Below are 21,108 nucleotides of genomic sequence, written 5' to 3'. Positions count from 1 at the left end.
TTTTATATAGCTTTCCTTGGTGTACAGTAATTAAAATGTACAAAAATTTCTGATTTGGGGTGAGGGAAGTCCAGATAAAAAATGGTATGTTTCAAAGTGATTTTATCTGTAAGGTAACTTAACTTACTCTTGTTAATCAATTATTCTTCTAAATTATTTTACTTGTAAAATTCTTCAAAAACTCCATCTTTTAGTGATGCCAGAAAGTTCTCTACATAGCAGAATAGAATGTGCATAAAAATATCTAAACTGGAACTGTCAAGTAAAGTGTCATTTTAAAAAAAAAAAGCCTTATACTATATTTTGACAGTTAAACATAAAAGAATTAGAGAAACAAATGTACTTTTCAACATTTATGTGGTCTCTTTTTAATTTTAATGAACTAGCCCAGATCTTATATTTGGGTTTCTGGCATTGAGAAGAAACTTAACCCAAAAAAAACCCAAAAAATTAATCTATTTTAATTGTTGGGTTTTTCTTAGTTCTTTTTGTTTTATGTTCCTATTGGGCTTTACTAAAACCTAAATTTGGTATCTGAATTACTCAACAGTCCCTTAATTGTAATACAAGAAGGGAATAATTTTAGCCATTATTTGGATTAGATTTTTGTGGTTTAGAGTGGACATGAATGTGAATGAGAGAGTAATTTAGGCCCCAATCCTGTAGAGATTTTGGCATAGTCTACATTTGAAAGTTACAGCAGCATCAGTCAGGGTTGTGAAAAAAACATGTCCCTGACTAACATAGCTGTGCTGATATGAATGCTCCTCCCCCCCAAAAAAACTGGCCTGTCTCCCAAGATTTGTGAGAGTGTTGGGTCATCCTTCAGAATAGGTTGTAGATCCTTCATAATGCGTTGGAGGGGTTTTAGTTGGGGGCTGAAGGTGACGGCTAGTGGCGTTCTGTTATTTTCTTTGTTAGGCTTGTCCCGTAGTAGGTGACTTCTGGGAACTCTTCTGGCTCTGTCCTTACTTTGTCCTTACCCATAACTATTTTACATTTGGGGACAATGTATACCGTCAAATCAGCAGCACTGCTATGGGTACCCACATGGCCCCACAGTATGCCAACATTTTTATGGCTGACTTAGAACAACGCTTCCTCAGCTCTTGTCCCCTAATGCCCCTACTTTACTTGTGCTATATTGATGACATCTTCATCATCTGGACCCATGGAAAAGAAGCCCTTGAGGAATTCCACCATGATTTCAACAATTTCCATCCCACCATCAACCTCAGCCTGGTCCAGTCCACACAAGAGATCCACTTCCGGGACACTACAGTGCTAATAAACGATGGTCACATAAACACCACCCTATACTGGAAACCTACTGACGGCTATTCCCACCTACATGCCTCCAGCTTTCACCCTGACCACACCACACGATCCATTGTCTACAGCCAAGCTCTGCGATACAACCGCATTTGCTCCAACCCCTCAGACAGAGACAAACACCTACAAGATCTCTATCAAGCATTCTTACAACTACAATACCCACCTGCAGAAGTGAAGAAACAGATTGATAGAGCCAGAAGAGTTCCCAGAAGTCACCTACTACAGGACAGGCCTAACAAAGAAAATAACAGAACGCCACTAGCCGTCACCTTCAGCCCCCAACTAAAACCCCTCCAACGCATTATTAAGGATCTACAACCTATCCTGAAGGATGACCCAACACTCTCACAAATCTTTGGAGACAGGCCAGTCCTTGCCTACAGACAGCCCCCCAACCTGAAGCAAATACTCACCAGCAACCACATACCACACAACAGAACCACTAACCCAGGAACCTATCCTTGCAACAAAGCCCGTTGCCAACTGTGCCCACATATCTATTCAGGGGACACCATCACAGGGCCTAATCACATCAGCCACACTATCAGAGGCTCGTTCACCTGCACATCCACCAATGTGATATATGCCATCATGTGCCAGCAATGCCCCTCTGCCATGTACATTGGTCAAACTGGACAGTCTCTACGTAAAAGAATAAATGGACACAAATCAGATGTCAAGAATTATAACATTCATAAACCAGTCGGAGAACACTTCAATCTCTCTGGTCACGCGATTACAGACATGAAAATTGCGATATTACAACAAAAAAACTTCAAAACCAGACTCCAGCGAGAGACTGTTGAAATGGAATTCATTTGCAAATTGGATACAATTAACCTAGGCTTGAATAGAGACTGGGAGTGGCTAAGTCATTATGCAAGGTAACCTATTTACCCTTGTTCCCCCCCCCCCCCCCGACGTTCTTGTTAAACCCTGGATTTGTGCTGGAAATGGCCCACCTTGATTATCATACACATTGTAAGGAGAGTGATCACTTTAGATAAGTTATTACCAGCAGGAGAGTGGGGTGGGGGGAGAGAAAACCTTTTGTAGTGGTAAACACCCATTTTTTCATGGTCTGTGTGTATAAAAACATCTTCTGTATTTTCCACAGTATGCATCCGATGAAGTGAGCTGTAGCTCACGAAAGCTTATGCTTAAATAAATTGGTTAGTCTCTAAGGTGCCACAAGTACTCCTTTTCTTTTTGCGAATACAGACTAACACGGATGTTGTTCTGAAATCTTCCTACACTGGCAGAAAAACCCCTTTTGTCAGCTAGGCTGTATCTACATTATGAGGTTATGCAAGCATAACTATGCTGGTGTAGTCTGTAGTGTAAATGTACCCATTCACACATGCTTAATGTTGCACACATGACTAGTCCTAAAGAAGTCACTACTCACAAATGTATAAGTCTCTTTGTAAAATCAACACCTTAAGTTCTGATCTTGAGACCACAGAGCATTCTCAACTGCCATTTACTCAAGGAATTTCATATTTACGCTTGGCTTTATCATTCACTTTCTAAGACCCTTTCCTTATTGCATAAAGGTATCAGTGTTTTAAAAGTCGTTTCCCTTTTTACAGCCCATTGTCTTTTTAATCTTGCAGTTATATCATAATGTTGAATTTGTGATGACATTTCTTTAGTAAGACTACAGGATTATAACTTCCCTGCAGATCTGGGCAGGTGGAGAAATTTGGATAGAGAAGGTTAATAGCTAAGCCCCAGATACCTTCCAAAATAGTGGAAATTCAGAAAACTACTGAAATTGACCCCTCTGACCTTTCTTTAGAAAAAAATTAAGTGCTTGTTTCAAAGATGGCGTCCATGCGAAAATCATTCTTTAATATTTTTGCGTTTATGGAGTGGATTTCTACTACTACAGAGAATTTATGTAGAGGAATTTTTGTGTTATCTTAAAACAGAAAGAACTCTGCAACATGATCCTTGACTGCTGTGCTCAACAAAGAACATATGAGAAATTCTTTGGTTTACTGGCAGGGGTGAGTTCCACTTTCAGACTTCAAATTTTACAGCAAGAAACATAATTTATATAATATGGCAGTAAAAGTTTTCATATAAGCATCTGATATTTTACGATAAATAAGTCAATTACGTGTGGCTCTTTCGTTCTGAAGTTGGTTATATGAGCTGAGGTGGTTGGATTATCCATTAGATGGTAATAAGCATTCACAGTAAATGCAGAATGGGAGCACACTTTTTCCCTGTTTTTTTTAAATATTCCTATCTTGTAGGAGGATGGTCAGTGGCCAATGGATAGCACTAACAGTAACGGAACTACATAAGTGCAAAGTACTATGCTTTGTTATAAATAATTTTCTTGCAGCAGGAAAGATAGTATTTTGGAGTTCTCCGTTGTTTCTCCACTTCGTTAAGGTTGCTTAGTTAGTTTATTTAGCAAATTAGGATGACTTGGCTCATTCCTGCACCATTCTCTCACTAAAAGAAACAAATCTGGTTTTCTTCTTCTTTGTGTGTGTGTGTGTGTAAAATTGGTTATAACTTTTGTTACAATTATTTATTAAGTAGCAGTTTTCCTTTTACTCCATCTGTAATCTCAGTATAGCTGACTCTAATAAAGTTTACATAAGTAAAACTTTTGATGTCCTTACCAAGGTTACTTACAATTACAGAAGTTTCATTAATTTCTAGACAATCAGATTTTTAGAAAATGTTACTGCTGATGTAGCTGTGCACAAAGGACCATATTTCCTTTTTCTATTACTCACCTAGTACTAACAGTTACCTTATAATTTGCTAGTAACCGGTTATAAGAAAGCACTTGGTTCCATAATAATCCTGGATGTTGAAATTTACCGAATAAATTTATCGTACTTTATTACAGATTGCCGTGAAAAATATTTCAATATCCAGGATTATTACGGAACAAAGTGTGTTCTTTATATTTCTTGGAATTGCTGTTTCTGCCTGAAATGTCTTGACACTAACTATGCTCCCTTCTATTTCTCTAGTTTCAAATAAACTTGCAATGATGTAATTAAAAATATTATGTCCTGTGGTATTGTATTAAGGGGTCCCACCAGGTGAGACTACTAGAATCGAGATGTTGCAAGGTAGAAGAAATTACCTTATCTAGTAACATGTCAAAATTGATAATTATTGTTTCATAATGCAAGATGAGTTTCCTCCGAGCAACTGCTGGAGGTAATAAATTGATCTTTATATTCCATTTAAAGGTATTTTTTCCTTTCCTTTTAAAAGGAAAGACTTCTATATAAATGCTTAGTTCTAAATATATTTTTGTTTAATGTTCTGTTTTTATTTAATCTGGTTGTTTTAACTGTACAATGTTATTTCAGCGTTTCTGCATGTTAAAAAAAGAATACATGGAATCCTTTGAAGCTATTTTCAAAGAACAGTATGATACTATCCACCGTTTGGAAACAAACAAATTGAGAAATGTAGCCAAGATGTTTGCTCATCTTCTGTACACAGATTCACTTCCCTGGAGTGTAAGTAGAAAAGGGCTTTGTCCTAGCTTCTTTCTTCAGTAGCTAGTCTGTAGTTCTCAGAAATAAATTACAATATATCATGCTTGGTGTCAGGGATGCCTTTTTTTAAGTCTTGTTTTTTAAAGCCTGAGACTTAAACTACTAAGACTCTGATTAAAAAAAAAAAATCAAAATGTGTTATTTTAATTAACATTCTTACAAACTATATTGCTATAGTGTTGGGGTGAAAGATGCTATTCTATATACGGGCCAAAGGTTGAGCTTGACCTTCTAAAAATAGAACTGGGTGTATATATTTAAAATCTGTTTTTTCTTAACATTTTCAGGTCCTTGAATGTATAATATTGAGTGAAGAAACTACTACATCGTCCAGTAGAATTTTCGTCAAAATATTCTTCCAGGAACTTAGTGAATATATGGGACTTCCTAATCTTAATGCAAGATTAAAGGATGAGTAAGTTGAAATTTTACTCTGAGCGTTGTCCTTTGAATTCTTTCACCCTGTAAGAGTACATACAGACTCTCCATTTTCAAGTGAAAATTTCTAAGTGAAAATACATAACAAACTATGGCCCCGATTGATGTCCGTGTACGCGCTCTGACTAGTCAGTTAAACATGCATAAATATTTGAAGGATCAGGACCTGTATTTTCTTGGTTTTGTTCCACTGCTGTTTCAACTTGAATAGTAACTTCTCTAGCTGAAGGACATTTATTTGTATACATCAGCATCATTCCTGAAGGATGTGGGGCAGGATAGTCTTTTTTTTTTTTTTTTTGGCAGAGCCTGAAAGACCTCAAAAATATTAACTTTGTATTTTTATAAGATTAATTGCTTTATTTTAAGCACAACAAAAGTAGTACATTCTCGTGTGTGTGTGTGTGTTCCAGTACTTACACAACAGTGAGGATCCTTCCAATTGTTCAGGTTATTTCTTGAGGATCTAAGGCTTACTCCTTTTCAGGAGCTATTCTCCTGTATGATGGTAAATTAAACAAGCACTCAAAACTCATTGAAGCCCAAACTTTGACCTACCTTAGGGCCCAATTCAATGGAATTTCTAAATGGAGAGCTGCTACAGAATCAGGCTCTTAAATTTGTCATCATCTGACAGGAAAAGGCTGTCCTTTTTTTTTTTTTTTTTTTTTTTAATAAAACCACCACAGGCTTATGAAGAAATTTTAAAATTCTGCTAAAGGAACACTTACTTTGCTGGACCCACAAAAGCATTGCTTTTTTTCATCCATTGCAGTGTCTGCAAAAAACAATGGTGAACAAAGACTATTTTTGTCCTGTGGGATTCCTATGATGTATTTTTCAAAAAATGCATGTAGAAATTAAGAATAGTTTGCTGCGTGAGGTGTAACGTCTATGTTTTGTTTTTATCAGAACACTGCAACCTTTTTTTGAAGGATTATTGCCTCGGGACAACCCAAGAAACACTCGATTTGCCATAAATTTTTTCACTTCCATTGGTCTTGGAGGACTAACGTAAGAAATCATTGTTGTTTTTTTTGGTCTTAATCCTGATTTGACATTGCTTGACTTTCTGTTTAAGGATTGAGATTGTTTTGTTTTTTGTTGCTAATTAGGGATGAATTACGGGAACATCTGAAAAATGCACCAAAGATGATCATGACACAGAAACAAGATGTTGAGTCATCAGATAGCTCATCATCTTCCTCAGAGTCTGACTCCTCCTCAGATTCCAATCCTGACAGCAGTAATAGTAGCTCAGGATCATCTAGTGGCCGTGACTCCTCTTCTAGCAGTGGCCATAGCAGTGTCTCAGGTATTAAACATCTATCATTTAACTCATTCTCTCTTTACTGTGTGCACTTATATACTTACCATGAGGAAATAGTTATAGTTGATATTTAATTATTTATTGCTAAATCTGTACTTTAAAAATTCCTATCTGTAAGTTTGATAAAATTCTGGAAATCTTAAAAGAAAAGAAATTGCTCCTGTTTCCAGAGAGTGAGGTTTTTGAGAAGCATATTATATTGGAGGCTGTTTCCTTAAACTGATGGGTCCATTGCATAAAGTTAATATCCCAATTTAATTTAAGACTTCCTGATACTTGTTTATAAATAATGGCCTAGCACCAGTATCTTTTTGGCAGGATTATCAGTGAACTGTAAAGGTTAACACACCTGTTTTTTTTATTATTATTATTTTTTTAGTACAGACCTGTCTCACGGCTCTTCTTGATCTGTCCATTGGATTCCAATCCTCTCTTTTTTTTTTTTTTTTTTTGGCTTCCTTCCTTGTAACCACAGTTGTGCTATTTCATGTGTCAGATAAGGGATTGCTGAGTTCTCTTCAATTCATTTAGCTTCTTATGCAGGTCTAGGTTTCTGAATCCACTTCCCATTCCTATTGCTCAGAAGCAGTATGGTGCGCTGTTATAATAACCCAGGCTCCTGTCCCTTGAGAATTCTCCAAGAAAGATGAAACTTTTGCCGACAATTTGTTATGCAAGAATTTCATGCATTATAATTAGTATTTTTAATAAGATCATCTTGCTGATGTAAAATCTGCTATTTGACATGAAGTATAATAAACATTGTTAATCTAAAATATATCTGCTATTCTAAATTAGAGCATTTTGTCTTATATAGTGTGGTGGGAGAGCAGATGATAGCACAGCATGAACTTCTGTAGTTAGGAAGCTTGCTGATTCAAAGTTAATTTGATTTATTATGATTTTAGCAGCAAAAAAATTATTAATAAAAAGTACACAAGCAATATGAATTACACATGCATTAGAAATGCATTTCTGTTTTATGTTGCAAGCTTACTTTACAAAGTCTGAACTGATTGTGTATCGCTATAAAGCTATTGCATTAATGATGACAAAACTCTAGTGGAGGGCACAGTTTAACCGGGTCAGAGAGGCGTAAGTTCACAAAGAGCCAGATGGCTTCTGCATAGACAGCTGCAGCTTGGCTGAGCTGCTTGATAGGAACCAGAGAGGTAAGTCCTTAGTGAAAAACCAACTGATTCTGCAGTCTGTCAATGTGAGCATGCTTTTTTTGTAAAAGGACACTCTCTTCTACTATTTTGTCCTTTTTCCAAAAACAGATTAATATATGCATTTTGATAATCTCTGCAGTATGCTTTGATTTATGTACGCTAGAAGCAGGAATGTGGCAAAAGTAATTACAGTGTTAACTATAATAATTCTGTGAGATAATCAGATTTCATTTTTGTAACTTTGTATTCCCTAGTGGTTTAAACTTCACAGTTTTGCTAGAAAGCAAAGGCTAATTGTTGGTTGTATCTCAGGTTCTTCACAGTTTTGCATCTTTCCATAGACTATAATGAGGACTTCCTAGTAGTATTCTGAAAAGCATTTCCCAGAGGACTGTATTTGTCAACTCTCTTACCAGCGTAGTACTGGTCTAGCAATTAAACCTGGCACATAAATGTTGCTAGGCAAAAGTCTCTTGCTAAGGAACAATCTAAGAATTTGTGATTCCTGTGCTGATGGAAACTCTGTGCATATGTAAGTGGGATGTGGGCCAGGAATTAAAGAAATGCCATGTTTCTTACAACAGAAAGGAAGTGAACCAGATTTAAAAACATTTATTCTGGAAAGGGTGTTTTTGTTCTTCAGGTACATTTCCAGGGTGAACTTTAAAAGAAAATTGCTTCAGCAATATGTTCTGAACATCGAAATGGAACAGAGAAAGAGGGCACTGAGCACATAACGAATAGTGAACTTGTCTTTTACTGTGTCCCCCAATATTTTCCCCTGCCAGCTCAGCTATGACTCAGTATTGTCTGTAGGAGCATGAAGCTTGCTTATAGTCAAATAAGTCAGTTATTTTTTTATCCATTAAACAACTTTACAAAGTCTCTCTTATTTTTTACATTCCAGTAGAGCTATAATAATGAAAAAGAAACTATTTAAAAAAATACAACATATTGTAAAATATGACTTAAGTGACTCCCTATGGGCTGGTTTTAAACATGTCATTAGAGAAGCACCAGCAACCTCTCTCTCCACATCAGAGGTTAGGCGACTGCTGTAAAATTCAGTTATTTGATCTAAAATAAAATGTATTAGTGTCTCCTTGGTAGCGGTGATGCTTTCAAAAGACAATTAAGCAGAGCTAGAGCTGGCCAGTGTGACATCGCAATGCTTAGAGTAAAAAGAAACAAAGGTGGTTTTTTTTTAGTTGTATTCTTTATAGTGCTTTTTACTCTAGGGGATGTTCAGCAAATATTGTTGATGTAATGTTTGTATTTTATTTGCAGCTCATCCTTTAAGCTCTTCTTTTAGTGACCAGTCAACATAATGACACTATCCATGTTTTTGGAAAAGTCCACCATGTTTGTTCATTCCATCGAATACTAAATAGGTTCTGTATTGACAGATATTAGTAGGTTGGCTAAATAAAACTTGTTCCACAATGGAGAGAGACTCTAGTCTGTTTGGAAATCTAGATGTTATTTAAAGCTTAGCTTCTCTGTGAGGTAAATGTAGAACTTGGAAAACTATTTTTTGGGTGGGATGGAGAGAAAAAAAATGACCCCTTCTAAGTTAGCAACATAATTTACTTCTTTAGCTGTATTGTCTTTGCTGTCCTTAAGGAATTGTAGCACAAATAAAAACTTTTTTAGTGACTGTTAAGGTTGCACAGGACATACCTCACCCAAAATCTTAAAAGCATGAAAATAAGGGGAATGTCTCCAGCATTCCTTGCCACCCTCACATTGTCTCCAGTGCTGTCAATAACACACTTCAAGCACTCTAAGGTTTTTACTTCCATCTGCAACAGATACTAAAAGTGCTCTTTTAGTATCTAAAACAGTGCTGAGGTTGCTGGTAAGGTTCTGTTAGAGTGAGCATTTCATGAAGCTGGAATATGTATTTCTTTTTGTTATCCGTTGGAGATGCAAGTGGAAGCCTTATGTTGATAGAGTGTGGTATTGACAGCATGTGGGCAATATAAAATGGGAAGGAATGCAGAAGACTCCCTTTATTTCCAAGCTTTTAAAATTGTGGGTGGATGCAGTGTGTCCAGATGCAACGTTATTGTCACTAAATGAAGTTGTTGTTTTTGTATTAATATAACGAGTGGACGTATAGGCCAGCAACGAAACCTAGAAAATGAGGAATAAAATGTGGGGAAATCTTGGGACTGATAGCCAGTTTACCAAATTTCTTTTTCCGTGGGTTTCCTTTAGAGAATTTCTTTATTTTTTTTAAACAAAAAACCTGTTTTAGACTGCCATTTAAAGATAAGTCCCTTCTCTTAAATTAATAGAGCATGGGCAGATTTCCCCAGCATGTTTTGGAGACTCACACGAGGGAAAGAAATATAAAACTCTAAGCTCATTATTTTGAACCCTGTGGCAAGATAAGCATTTAAGAATATAAAATTTGGCAAAACATTTCGCCCAGAACTTTCTATATAATATAATATAATTATGCATAATTAATGACACTGAATAAATTAAAAAATAGTTAACTCTCATGTATGCTGTACTTTCAGATGCTGCTAAAGTAAAAAGGAAGAAGATGCAAAAGAAAAATAAAGCATTGGATAAAGTTGCCAGGAAAAAACAAGGGAGTAAAAAGAAACTAATTGAAAAGAAAATAGAAAGGAGCGAGCAGGAAGGTAGATATGATGTTGAGAGAGATTCAGAAAGAAATGCTGACAGAAATTTGAGAGATCCAAATAGGAGAGATGATCTATCTAAATATCCCTATGACAGAGATGATGCCACTGACAGGAACAGTTATCGGAGTGGAAAGGACTGGTATTATGAAAGAAATATGGATTTAGAAAACAAACACAGTAATTCCAAAAAGAAGAAAGCAGAGAGAAGAACTTCTTTTTCTGATAATGAAAAGGACAAACACTGGAGTAAAGACAATGTACATCAGAGCAGGAGAAAAGAAAGGTCAAAATCTAGAGAAAGAAACCGTAATAATTCAAGTCCCAGAGAGGAAGAGGAGCAGGAGAATAGATATCGGAATGGTGCAGAGAAACGCCCAGAGAAGTATAGCAGATATTCTGACCAATCTAGAGAATCCAGGAAAAATGAGGACAGACGAAGGGAGAATTCTCCACATAGGCGAAAATAACTCTATGCCACTGAGTTTGAAATAAATGATTTTCTGTGCAGCTAAAACTGTGTATTTTTAACTCCCTATTACTGAACTTTCTTTTAAAAAAGGAGCTTTTGTACAAAGTGCAGGTTTGTATTTGTAAAGTTTATTGGCCTTCTTACGGTTTTCAGTACTGAATCTTGTAGAATCACTGTATGTGAAGAACCCTTCTGTTAAATTTCTTCCTTGGAAGAGCATTTTCATTTGAGAGAGAGAAAAACAGAAGCTTGCTTATATTTTGTGAATAAAATAGTTAAGATCTCACTGAAATGAATGTTTTTATCAGCTTAACTTCAGATGTTTTGTAAATATTGTGTTTGAGTTACTGTATCTGAAAATGCTACTTTTTAGTTTGGTTTAGTAGTTGACGAGCAGTCAGATTACTGTACAGAGGTGAGAAATTTCATATTCCCATATATATATATTAAAAAAAAACAAATGGACACCCTGAATAGTTTATGCTCTTAAAATGAAAACAGACACAACAAATTAAGGAGTCTCAAGTATTTGCATATTACCATTCGGTATAAAAACATAACACTTTCAAAAAGCTGAGCTGAAATACTGTAAAATGTTATGCTCTGAGTACAGTTTAAAATGTCAACTGGAACTATGATTGATGTTTTCCTATTTCAGTGATGCGTCTTCTCAGTGAACTTCAAACCTAAGAGGTAAGGCTCAGATAAGTGTTATGTGAGAATCTTTTTTTCTTCAGTCTTTTTATAAACATATCTGCACCGGCAATGCAGACTGTAGAAGTACATACCAACAATAGAGACCTGTAGAGCATGTTCTTCAATTTAGATTCTCAGTTAAACTTGGAGGCAGATGTGAGCACAGGCCTCTGAGTAATCTGATATAATATAAATTATTGATTTTTTTTCTTAAGACAAAAAAAAATTGCACTTGTAAACATCACAGTTTGAAGTTTTAGAAACTTGTTTTTATATTACTTTTTAAACTTTTTACTTCTGGAAGACTTTAGTTTCTTGGACCAGCCTGTCTTAGCTTGCTTATAAAGATATCTTCCCCCTTCCCCCCAAATATTTTTTTCAACCTGTGAGTTTGATTGGAGGTCATTCAGCTCTGATCTCTGTCATTATAACTGCCAAGCCTTAGTAGGACCTTAGTCCTGTGCCTGCTGAGTATGTGAAGAAGTTGGTTATGGGTACAGAAGATGCTCCAAAATTCCTTCCAGAAGTGCCAACAGGAGAATAATTAAGTTCACAAAATGTTATATGAGACCAGAAAAAGTAGTTGTAGCAATAGTTAGTATAAATTTGACAGACCCAAAATAGCTGAGGAAGATAAATATATTTCTAGTCACCTGAGAAATCAAAACAACCTGGTAAATATTGCTGGGTAATGAGTAATACCTAAAGAAACAGAGGGTCCTTTGGCATAAGGTGTATAAAGCAATAGTGTAAGTATACACAATGGGAGAGTTTTACAAAAGTAACAGTTGAGTCAGTTCCATAGCTTGCCCTCAGTGCTGTGTAAGACTGACTTTTCTCCCTGAATTTTTTTACACCATGAACTAAAATGCAAATTGCTGTGAATCTGAAAACTTTCACTTTTCAGTATTCAGTCTCAAATCTTTCTATTTTATTCCCTGTAATGCCTTGAACTAAGAATCCCACTGAAAAGGTTAATTCTGAAGGAATGCTTGTGACAGAAGAATTCCAATTGGTGGTTGTCATTGATTTTCTTTACATCACCAACTCTCCGCAGTATGCTGTTGTGTCATTGTGGCCTTTTCTTGATTATAGTTGTGTTGTACAAGCTTATTTCTTAACACACCATATTTTTCCAAATTTTGCAATAACACTTAGTCCACTCTGTTAATGGGCTGCTAACATTCACATTATAAACTCTTTTACATACTGTGTATCAGTTAATAGAGCCTTGAAAAGGCACTTGAATAAAGGTTAATACATAAAACAAATTTACTTTTTTTTTTTTTAAACAACTCTCTATTTCTGGCATATTTCAAGAAGTGCCAGCATAAATTCTGGTACTGCTATAATTTTTTTTGACCGTTTTTCCTATTTAATAAAAATATTGCGCTATATGCAAAATAATTTCATAGAGCAACATTAGCTATGGTTGTGGTAACACACAGTCTGTATCTGAAATAAAGGTGGCTTTTACAAAGAGAAATTCCTTGCTATTTAACATAAACGTGAACATTTTACAGTCTCTCTCGCAAAAGATGTATGTTTTTTTTAAGACGACCCTTTGGCTTCAATTTTGTTCCAGTTTCTTTTTATAGGAGTGTTTTTCATAAATCATTTATCTCTACTTTTAAAATAAACAAGCAACTTTTATTAAACAAAAAAGTGTTCCCATTTTGTGGAGGAGTGCAGTTGGTTCACAGGAGAGCTGGAGCATAACTGATGTGTCAGCTCTTTGGTGTCACCATTTTGTTGCTGGCCATGAATCAAAGATGGCTATTTCCATTTTACTAGATAAGGAATTGCGTTAACTGCAGCTTTAAGCAGGATACCAATCTTACTGTTAAAATTCAGCCCTTATTTCACTATTGGGAGGTTAATATTGTTAAAAACAATAAAACATAACCAATACATGTCTGTTCCAATATAATATTTTACCAAGTGATTCCTGCACCAAGCCCGTAACTTCTGGTTGAGTTTTTGAGAAGGACATCCAGTCTTGCTTTAAAGACTTCAGGTAACAGAGAGAATGTACCACTCACGTCCCTAGGTAAGTTGTTCCAATGGTTAATTATGGTCACTTAAAATGTGCCTTACTTGTAATCTGAATTAGTTTAGCTTCAGCTTTCTGCCCTTGGATCTGATTATGACTTTCTCTGCTAAATTAAAGAGCCCTCTGAATCTTTCTCACAATATGGCTGGTTTTCCAGACCTTGAAGCGGTATGGGGTGAAAATGTATTAATACATTACAATGCATGGAGAGAGAGGAAACAATATGTACATTTTTTCTCAGTACATTAGTTGCCATTAAAGGTAGTGTAAGATATGTTTTTAGTGGTTCACTTGTTAGGCACAAGTGCCCAGATCCATAAAGGTACTTAGGCACCGAACTCCCAGTTTTAGGGTCTACTGTGATCCACAGAACTGTCGAACCCTTTAGGTGCCTAAACTAACTCAGTGTCTACATTTTTGAGGTAAAAGTTCCCTAGGCACCTAAGTTTTCTTCCTGTAGGCATGTGAACTGCTGCTCTGCTTTCGGTGTCTGGGCACATATCTCCTGCTGAAGCCCCAAAGCGACCCAGGAACCTGAGAAAGATAGGGGTTTGTCCACCGAACTTGCATATGGGGACTGCTTTGGGTCTCATTCAAAATCTGGCTGGTGGTGGGGCCTACCTCATAAATTTTAGCCCAGTGGTTAGAGCACTCACCTGGGATGTGAGACGCAGGTTCAATTCTCCTTTCGAACAGAGTGGGAGAGAGGATTTGAATAGGTGTCTCCCACCTCTCAGGAGAGTGCTCTAACCTCTTAGCTATGAGATACTCTGATGTGGGGCTGCCTCAGTTTGAAGCTGTTCCACTTTACAAAAAATAAGAATTGGGCCAGAGAAAGAGAGAGAGACTTGTCCAGTAGTTAGGGCACCCACAGAGAGGTGAAAGACCCTGAACTGCAAGGACTCTATCCAAAGAGGAATACATTGAACAGGAGAGATTGAGAGCCCAATATCAGAGTATCCCATAGCTTAGTGGTTAGAGCACTCTCGTAAGAGGTGGAGACCCCTGTTCAAATCCTTCCTCCTCCTGCTCCCCAAGCAGAGGGGGGAATTGAACTGGGATTTCCCACATCCCAAGTGAGTGCTCTAACTGGGACAAAAAATAAGATGGCCATCCTCCCACTCTCCCCTTCACCCCTGCTTTGTACAGAGTGAGTCAGGCAGCCAACTGATACTCACAAGAAACAATTCAGGTGCCTAAGCTGCCTGATTCCAGGAGACAGGTTTCCAGCTTGGATCGCTAGCAGAGAGAGGCTATTAGGTGCCTCCCTACAGCCCAGACTTTGGCACCCATCTTCTTCATGGGTGAAGCAGGGCTGAGGATTCACTCCTTTTATCAACATTTCCCATTGGCTAGCTTTGGCAGCTCCCCACCTAGCATGCTGGCTTTTATGAATCACCTTTCTCTCCCTATTCATTGTTTAGGGAGCCAAGGTGCCTCACTCAGGCTTTGTGGACAGGGCTGGATTAACTCTCCTGTGGACCCAGGGCTATTAGCTTTTGTGGGGCCCCTGCGGGTTTGGAGTGTGGGAGTGGGCTCAGGGCTGCGGCAGGGGATTGGGGGTGCAGGAGGTGGTGCAGCTCCAGGTGAGGGGGTGGGGGTACAGCAGGAGGTTCGGGGTGGGGGATCTGGGAGAGAGTTTGGGTGCCGGAGGGGGCTCTGGGCTGGGGTAGGGGGTTGGGGTGAGGAGTGCAGGCTCTGGCCCAGAGGTGCTTACCTCGGGTGACTCCTGGTCAGTGGGGCTAAGGCAGAATCCCTGACTCTTCTGCTCTGCTCCCTTAGGTGGCTGGCGTGTCCAGCCCTTAGGCAAAGGAGCCAGGCACCCCTTCGCAGTGCACACTGCCCGTGCCCGTAGGCGCTGCTGCCACAGCTCCCATTGGCCGAGGTTCATGGCCAATGGGAGCTGCAGAGCCAGCGCTGGGGGCGGGGGCAGTGTGCAGAGATTCCCTCAATGTCCCTCACTTAAGGGCCGCAGGGGCATGCTGGGGAGCTGGTGCTCGCAGCTCCAGCCCCATGGTGGGTGGAGGGGTGCCGAGGCTTGGGAACCGACGTGGAGACTTGCCGTGGGCTGGATGAAAAGAAGCAGTGTGCTGCATCTGGCCTGCAAGGTCCCCCTTAGCCCAAGGCCCTGGGCTGCAGCCCCTAAAGCCCTGGCGTTAATCCAGCCCTATTAGTGGATCGCAGTGTTGTGATTTTCTGTGGACCTAAAAGTTCCAGGCCTAAATTCAAAATAATGTTTGGTTCAAGTGATGATGATCATTTACAGAAGTGTTGTAGTTTTAAGTGTTTATGTATTTAACTGTAACTATTACACCCTATGTAATAGTACAATAATTCTGGTTCTTTTTCAGGGAAACTGAAGTGCGTATATTAATAAAACTTGTGATCAGTGTATAATTTCAGATCGCCTTACACAGGATATGATGATTTCTGTTTGTGCATCAAGGTTTAGTCAAGTGATATAATAAGGGTGATAATTGGGTGATGTCCAAGATATAAAAAGGAAGGCAAAGGTTAATCAAACATTTAAATATTCAAAAGTATACACTGGTTTACTTCCATTGCATTATCACTGAAGCCAGTGGTCTCTGTTTGTGGGCCAGTTTTCTAGCTCAGATGCAGCCAGTATTGGTCCTTTGCTTAACTGTAAACAAAGGAGCTGTTCATTTTCAGAACAATGATATTTGTTTAGCAAGGCCTTTCTCAGGTGAGCATCCATCTGCCAATTTGATTCACATGCTGATTGGGTCAGCCCACTTTCAGCTTGAGCTAATGCGTGCAAATTTCTTTCTTTAGGCACTTTCACAGTTGGTGCCTGTTTTCCTCCATGTTTGGTCTCCAGCAGCGCTTCTGCTCTCTCGTTTTTTATTCTCTTTTTATTTCCTTATTAATCCTAAATATTTCAGTGCAGAAAAGGGACCTTCTCAAAATGCATAAATTCAAATGAGAATCTGCCCCTGCACAAGTCGAATTGGATCACCCCATAGTGTAAACATTCCAACTGCAGGATGGGCCACAAATAATAAAAAATCCAGAAGGACAAACACAGCAAGAAACAGGTTGTTTTTCTGGCATATGTCACAACACTTACACAGTCCCTACAAAAACATTACGAGATACCTGTTTCAACTCTCAGTGGCCTGTGTAATAACGTCTAAGCTAACGTGTGCTCTAATCACATCTAACAGACAGGATATCAGAATGTTGAGGGCTTTCTTGTGTTGTTGTTTTATTATTTGTAAATGATGGTTCTTGTGACTATTTTCTCTTGATTCTCCCTGTGCTCCATTGTGGGAAGGCAGACAGAGCATCTGATCTAACAATAACTTTGGCAGCCTTTCGCTGTTCAGTGGAACTCAGTACAGCAATCAATAAGCCACCAACTAGAGGAAAGTACAGAAACCCAAATGGCAGAAGAAAGAGAAGTTATTCTGGAGTTTCATCAACCACTGCTAACTTGATTTGGCGATACAAACAACAGTTTCAGTTCTTCCAAATATATTTGTTGTTGCAGCAGCAACTTATCCATTCAGAGAACCAGGGGTAAGTCAAAGGTATTTGCCTAGCTTTCCAAATACCCATGAAATCTTAGCCCAGTCTTGGCCTCAGTGTGGGACTTAGGTATTTTGTTGTGCATCCCCCTCCCTCCACCCTATCAATGAGCCTCAGAGGATCTAGGGCCAATACAATTTGTCTTCTCCCCTCAGATCTATCCATTTACCATCAAGCCAAAGAAAACATGCTTTTGTGGAAACAATGCACAACTTATCCAGGCTTATTCCCCAATTCCCATTATGGAATAGAACATAGGCATCATGAAGTATTTGGAGTGATATTAAGATACAGTGGAGTCTTAACTACAATGGATTTTTCCACTTTCAGTGGACACATCCAGATGATGATTGTCTTTTCTCATTCAGGAGATCTACCCCCAAGATTACCTGTATACAGCCCTGGATGCCTACTTGTATATGCCTGTCCAACCATCCCATCAGCCTTTGCATGAAGGTCTTCTGCATAATTTATCAGAATTATGAGGCATGCTGGATGTCGGCTCTCAATGATCCTTCATGCTATTTAATACATGGTCATTAATTATTTTTACACGATTGGATCAGGGCTGATAATCTTTACACGTCAAAGCACAGAATACTTGGATGAGGCTGCAGAACTGAGTCTGACCCAGATGGTTTTGAATGGGCATGAACTAAGAGGATCAGGTAGAAGGAGTTGACTGTCTTTTTTTGTATCTGAACTTACGTGCAATAAGTTACCTTCCAAAAATGGTTGTAATTGAATGTTTTGTCCCAGGCTAGTACATGGGTTCAACACTGGGGTATAGATGGCATACAGATGTGGGGACCTGCATGAAAGACCCCCTAAGCTTATTCTTACCAGCTTAGGTTAAAAACTTCCCCAAGGTACAAACTTTGCCTTGTCCTTGAACGGTATGCTGCCGCCACCAAGCGTTTTAAACAAAGAACAGGGAAAGAGACTACTTGGAGACGTCTTCCCCCAAAATATCCCCCCAAATCCTACACCCGCTTTCCTGGGGAAGGCTTGATGATAATCCTCACCAATTGGTACAGGTGAACACAGACTCAAACCCTTGGATCTTAAGAACAATGAAAAATCAATCGGGTTCTTAAAAGAAGAATTTTAATTGAAGAAAAGGTAAAAGAATCACCTCTGTAAAATCAGGACGGTAAATACCTTACAGGGTAATCAGATTCAAAACATAGAGAATCCCTTTAGGCAAAACCTTAAGTTACAAAAAGACACAAAAACAGGAATATACATTCCATCCAGCACAGCTTATTTTACCAGCCATTTTAACAAAAGAAAATCTAACGCATTTTCTAGCTAGATTACTTACTTACTTTACTTAACAGGAATTGGAAGGCTTGCATTTCTGATCTGTTCCTGGCAAAAGCATCACACAGACAGACAGAACCCTTTGTTTCCCCACCCCCCACTCCAGATTTGAAAGTATCTTGTCCCCTCATTGGTCATTTTGGGTCAGGTGCCAGCAAGGTTATCTTAGCTTCTTAACCCTTTACAGGTGAAGGGGTTTTGCCTCTGGCCAGGAGGGATTTTATAGCACTGTATACAGAAAGGTGGTTACCCTTCCCTTTATATTTATGACACCATCTTTTTTGTATCTAAACTTGCGTGCAATAAGTTACCTTCCAAAAATGGTTGTAATTGAATGTCTTGTCCCAGGCTAGTACCTGGGTTCAACCCTGGGGTACAGCTGGCACATCTGTACCCCAAAATCCCTTGCTGAGTTTCTCCCATTGCTCGCTGTGGTGATAGTGCAGGCACCTCAGTTTAAAGCACCCAATGAATTCAATGTCCATACAGATGATAGTTCTTCCTGGATTGTCTCTGGAATTCATGGCTGCCACGACGACCACTGTTCTGCCCTCTAAACGTAATTTTTGTCACTCTTTTGGGTAAATCTGCCTTCTTGGCACTGTTATTGATCCCCATCTTCAAGTCTGAAAACCATTGCTGAAATACTGGGACACTTCCATTCTATTTAGGCTATCATGCTATGCAAATCACTATCATATTAAGGTATCTGAGTACTTAACTGACTGGTAATTTAGGCCCAAACTTTAGATGCTGTTAAAAATCATTCAAAAACCTAATATAAAAATGTATCAAGCATTTTTAAAAATTTTACTCAGAACTGTTCTGGTTAATATTGAAGTAATTCCTGTATTGTTCGAACAACAAACATTGCAGCACTGTGCTACTGCATGGACAAGTGAAATTGACTCTAGGGCTTTTCTAGTTCAGTCCAAGCCCAATAAATTGCATAAATAGAGAAACAAGGTGGGTGAGGTAATATCTTTTATAGGGCCAACTTCTGTTGGTGAGAGAGAGAAGTTTTTGAGCCACACAGAGCTCTTCAAGTCAGATGTGTGTGGCTTGAAAGCTTGTCTCTTTCACTAACAGAAGTTGGTCCAATAAAATATATTACTTCATCCACCTTGTCTGCCTAATATCTTGGGACTTGCACAGCTATAACTACTCTGCATTGCACAAAAGAAACATATTGCTTATGTATTTCAAAGTAAATTGGATTTTGAAAAGTCTCTCTTGCAACAAAGAATAGTTAATATTACAGATAAGGAGATTTGTATGCCAAAGCATGATTTTTAACCTGAAAGTGTCCTATTTAATTTATTTTGGATTTTGAGAATGATCCCTTTCTCAACATTTGAATTCAACGAACCTTCTAAAATAGCTAATTATACATCTGACCCCACCACCAAAAAAAAAAAAAAAATGTTGGTTAGGGTGGCGTATTTATTCATAACTCCAAAAGAGATTTAAGTGCATCCCTATCATTAAGTTTCTTTGTGCAGCTTTATGAATATAAAGGAAGGCAACAGTTAAAACTTTATTTACAACTCTCAAACTGACACATTTTCTTAGAACAGAAAAAGATTTGAAACAAACCATAATGCGTCAAAGAATTTTAAAGCATAAATCTGACATAAGCCATTCAGTGGTGTTATTTTATCAGTAAAGGTAACTGACTGCTGTTATTATCTAGTAACGTACAGAAAACAGGGAAACTTGTCCTTACATGTATTTTCAATCACTATAGTTTTCCTTTTGGAGGATTACGTTAACTAGGATTTTTTTAAATATATTCTTACTAGTTAAAAATTACTTTTGATTTCCAATGCAAAGGCATCAAGGTAATGCAAACTAACTCTACATTAAAGAAATGCTTTGGAGTGTTCACTGGGTTGAAAGTGACATGATGAATATATTACTTTGTGAACTAGAAAAGCTAAAGTAACTTCCTAGGTATTCTGCCTTATATTTAGTTTTCTTTTATATATTTTCCCTAAGCAAGTCTATAATTTGGCTGTGAGTAGAGTCAGGGAATTTCTTTTCCTGTTTGCTCCTTATGACTATCATCATGCATTTTCCACAAACTGCTAAAAAAAGCAAATTGAACCCTTGGTATGCATTGGTAAAACCTGTTTCTCAAAGGCTAAAATAACTGAAGCCATTAAAAAAATTGCCATGTCTTGAGTCTAACTCTAAAAACCTTTAATGTCTATTTCATCTGTTTTCCATTTGAACATCTTTGTAAAAAATTTAAATGATGATCAACCACTTCTCTGAGGGGAGAAAATAAACCACCACATTTAAAAAACAAAAGCGAACCCCAGAACCACAAGGATACAGAGAGAGAACTTACCTTTTAACTAAAGTGCTTGTGGCAGGTAAGCAAAATGAACACCCACAAGTTTTTCCCACTTGAGATACCATTGACAGGCATGTAGGTGAAATGCTAATAGGTTTTTAGCTCGCTTGACTGCTATAATTGCTGCTTACTTGCTTAATTGAAATGTGCATTTTTCCTTTATAATTTTTGTGCCTTTGGCT

At 38.0% G+C, this 21,108-nt stretch overlaps 1 protein-coding gene across 5 annotated transcripts in view; it reads left to right on the top strand.

Moving 5' to 3' along the window:
- CWC22 (CWC22 spliceosome associated protein) overlaps positions 1 to 18,059 on the top strand; it is a 60,438-nt gene extending 42,379 nt beyond the window's left edge. For 4 of the 5 annotated variants that reach the window (XM_077829916.1, XM_077829912.1, XM_077829914.1 and 1 more), the window contains 6 exons: positions 3,270 to 3,347; positions 4,686 to 4,838; positions 5,165 to 5,292; positions 6,228 to 6,329; positions 6,431 to 6,630; positions 10,346 to 13,306. In XM_077829916.1, the coding sequence (XP_077686042.1) occupies positions 3,270 to 3,347; positions 4,686 to 4,838; positions 5,165 to 5,292; positions 6,228 to 6,329; positions 6,431 to 6,630; positions 10,346 to 10,941 (1,257 nt within the window). In that variant the 3' untranslated portion in view covers positions 10,942 to 13,306. Of the gene's footprint in view, positions 1 to 3,269; positions 3,348 to 4,685; positions 4,839 to 5,164; positions 5,293 to 6,227; positions 6,330 to 6,430; positions 6,631 to 10,345; positions 13,307 to 16,990; positions 17,236 to 17,612 lie in introns of those variants that run through there. The other variant, XR_013347488.1, reaches the window with a different exon arrangement.
- Positions 18,060 to 21,108: the final 3,049 nt, after the last annotated feature.

This window comes from Eretmochelys imbricata, chromosome 11, assembly GCF_965152235.1.
Source record: "Eretmochelys imbricata isolate rEreImb1 chromosome 11, rEreImb1.hap1, whole genome shotgun sequence".
Classification (NCBI taxonomy): domain Eukaryota; kingdom Metazoa; phylum Chordata; order Testudines; family Cheloniidae; genus Eretmochelys; species Eretmochelys imbricata.
This window is presented reverse-complemented; position numbering and strand designations above follow the sequence as displayed.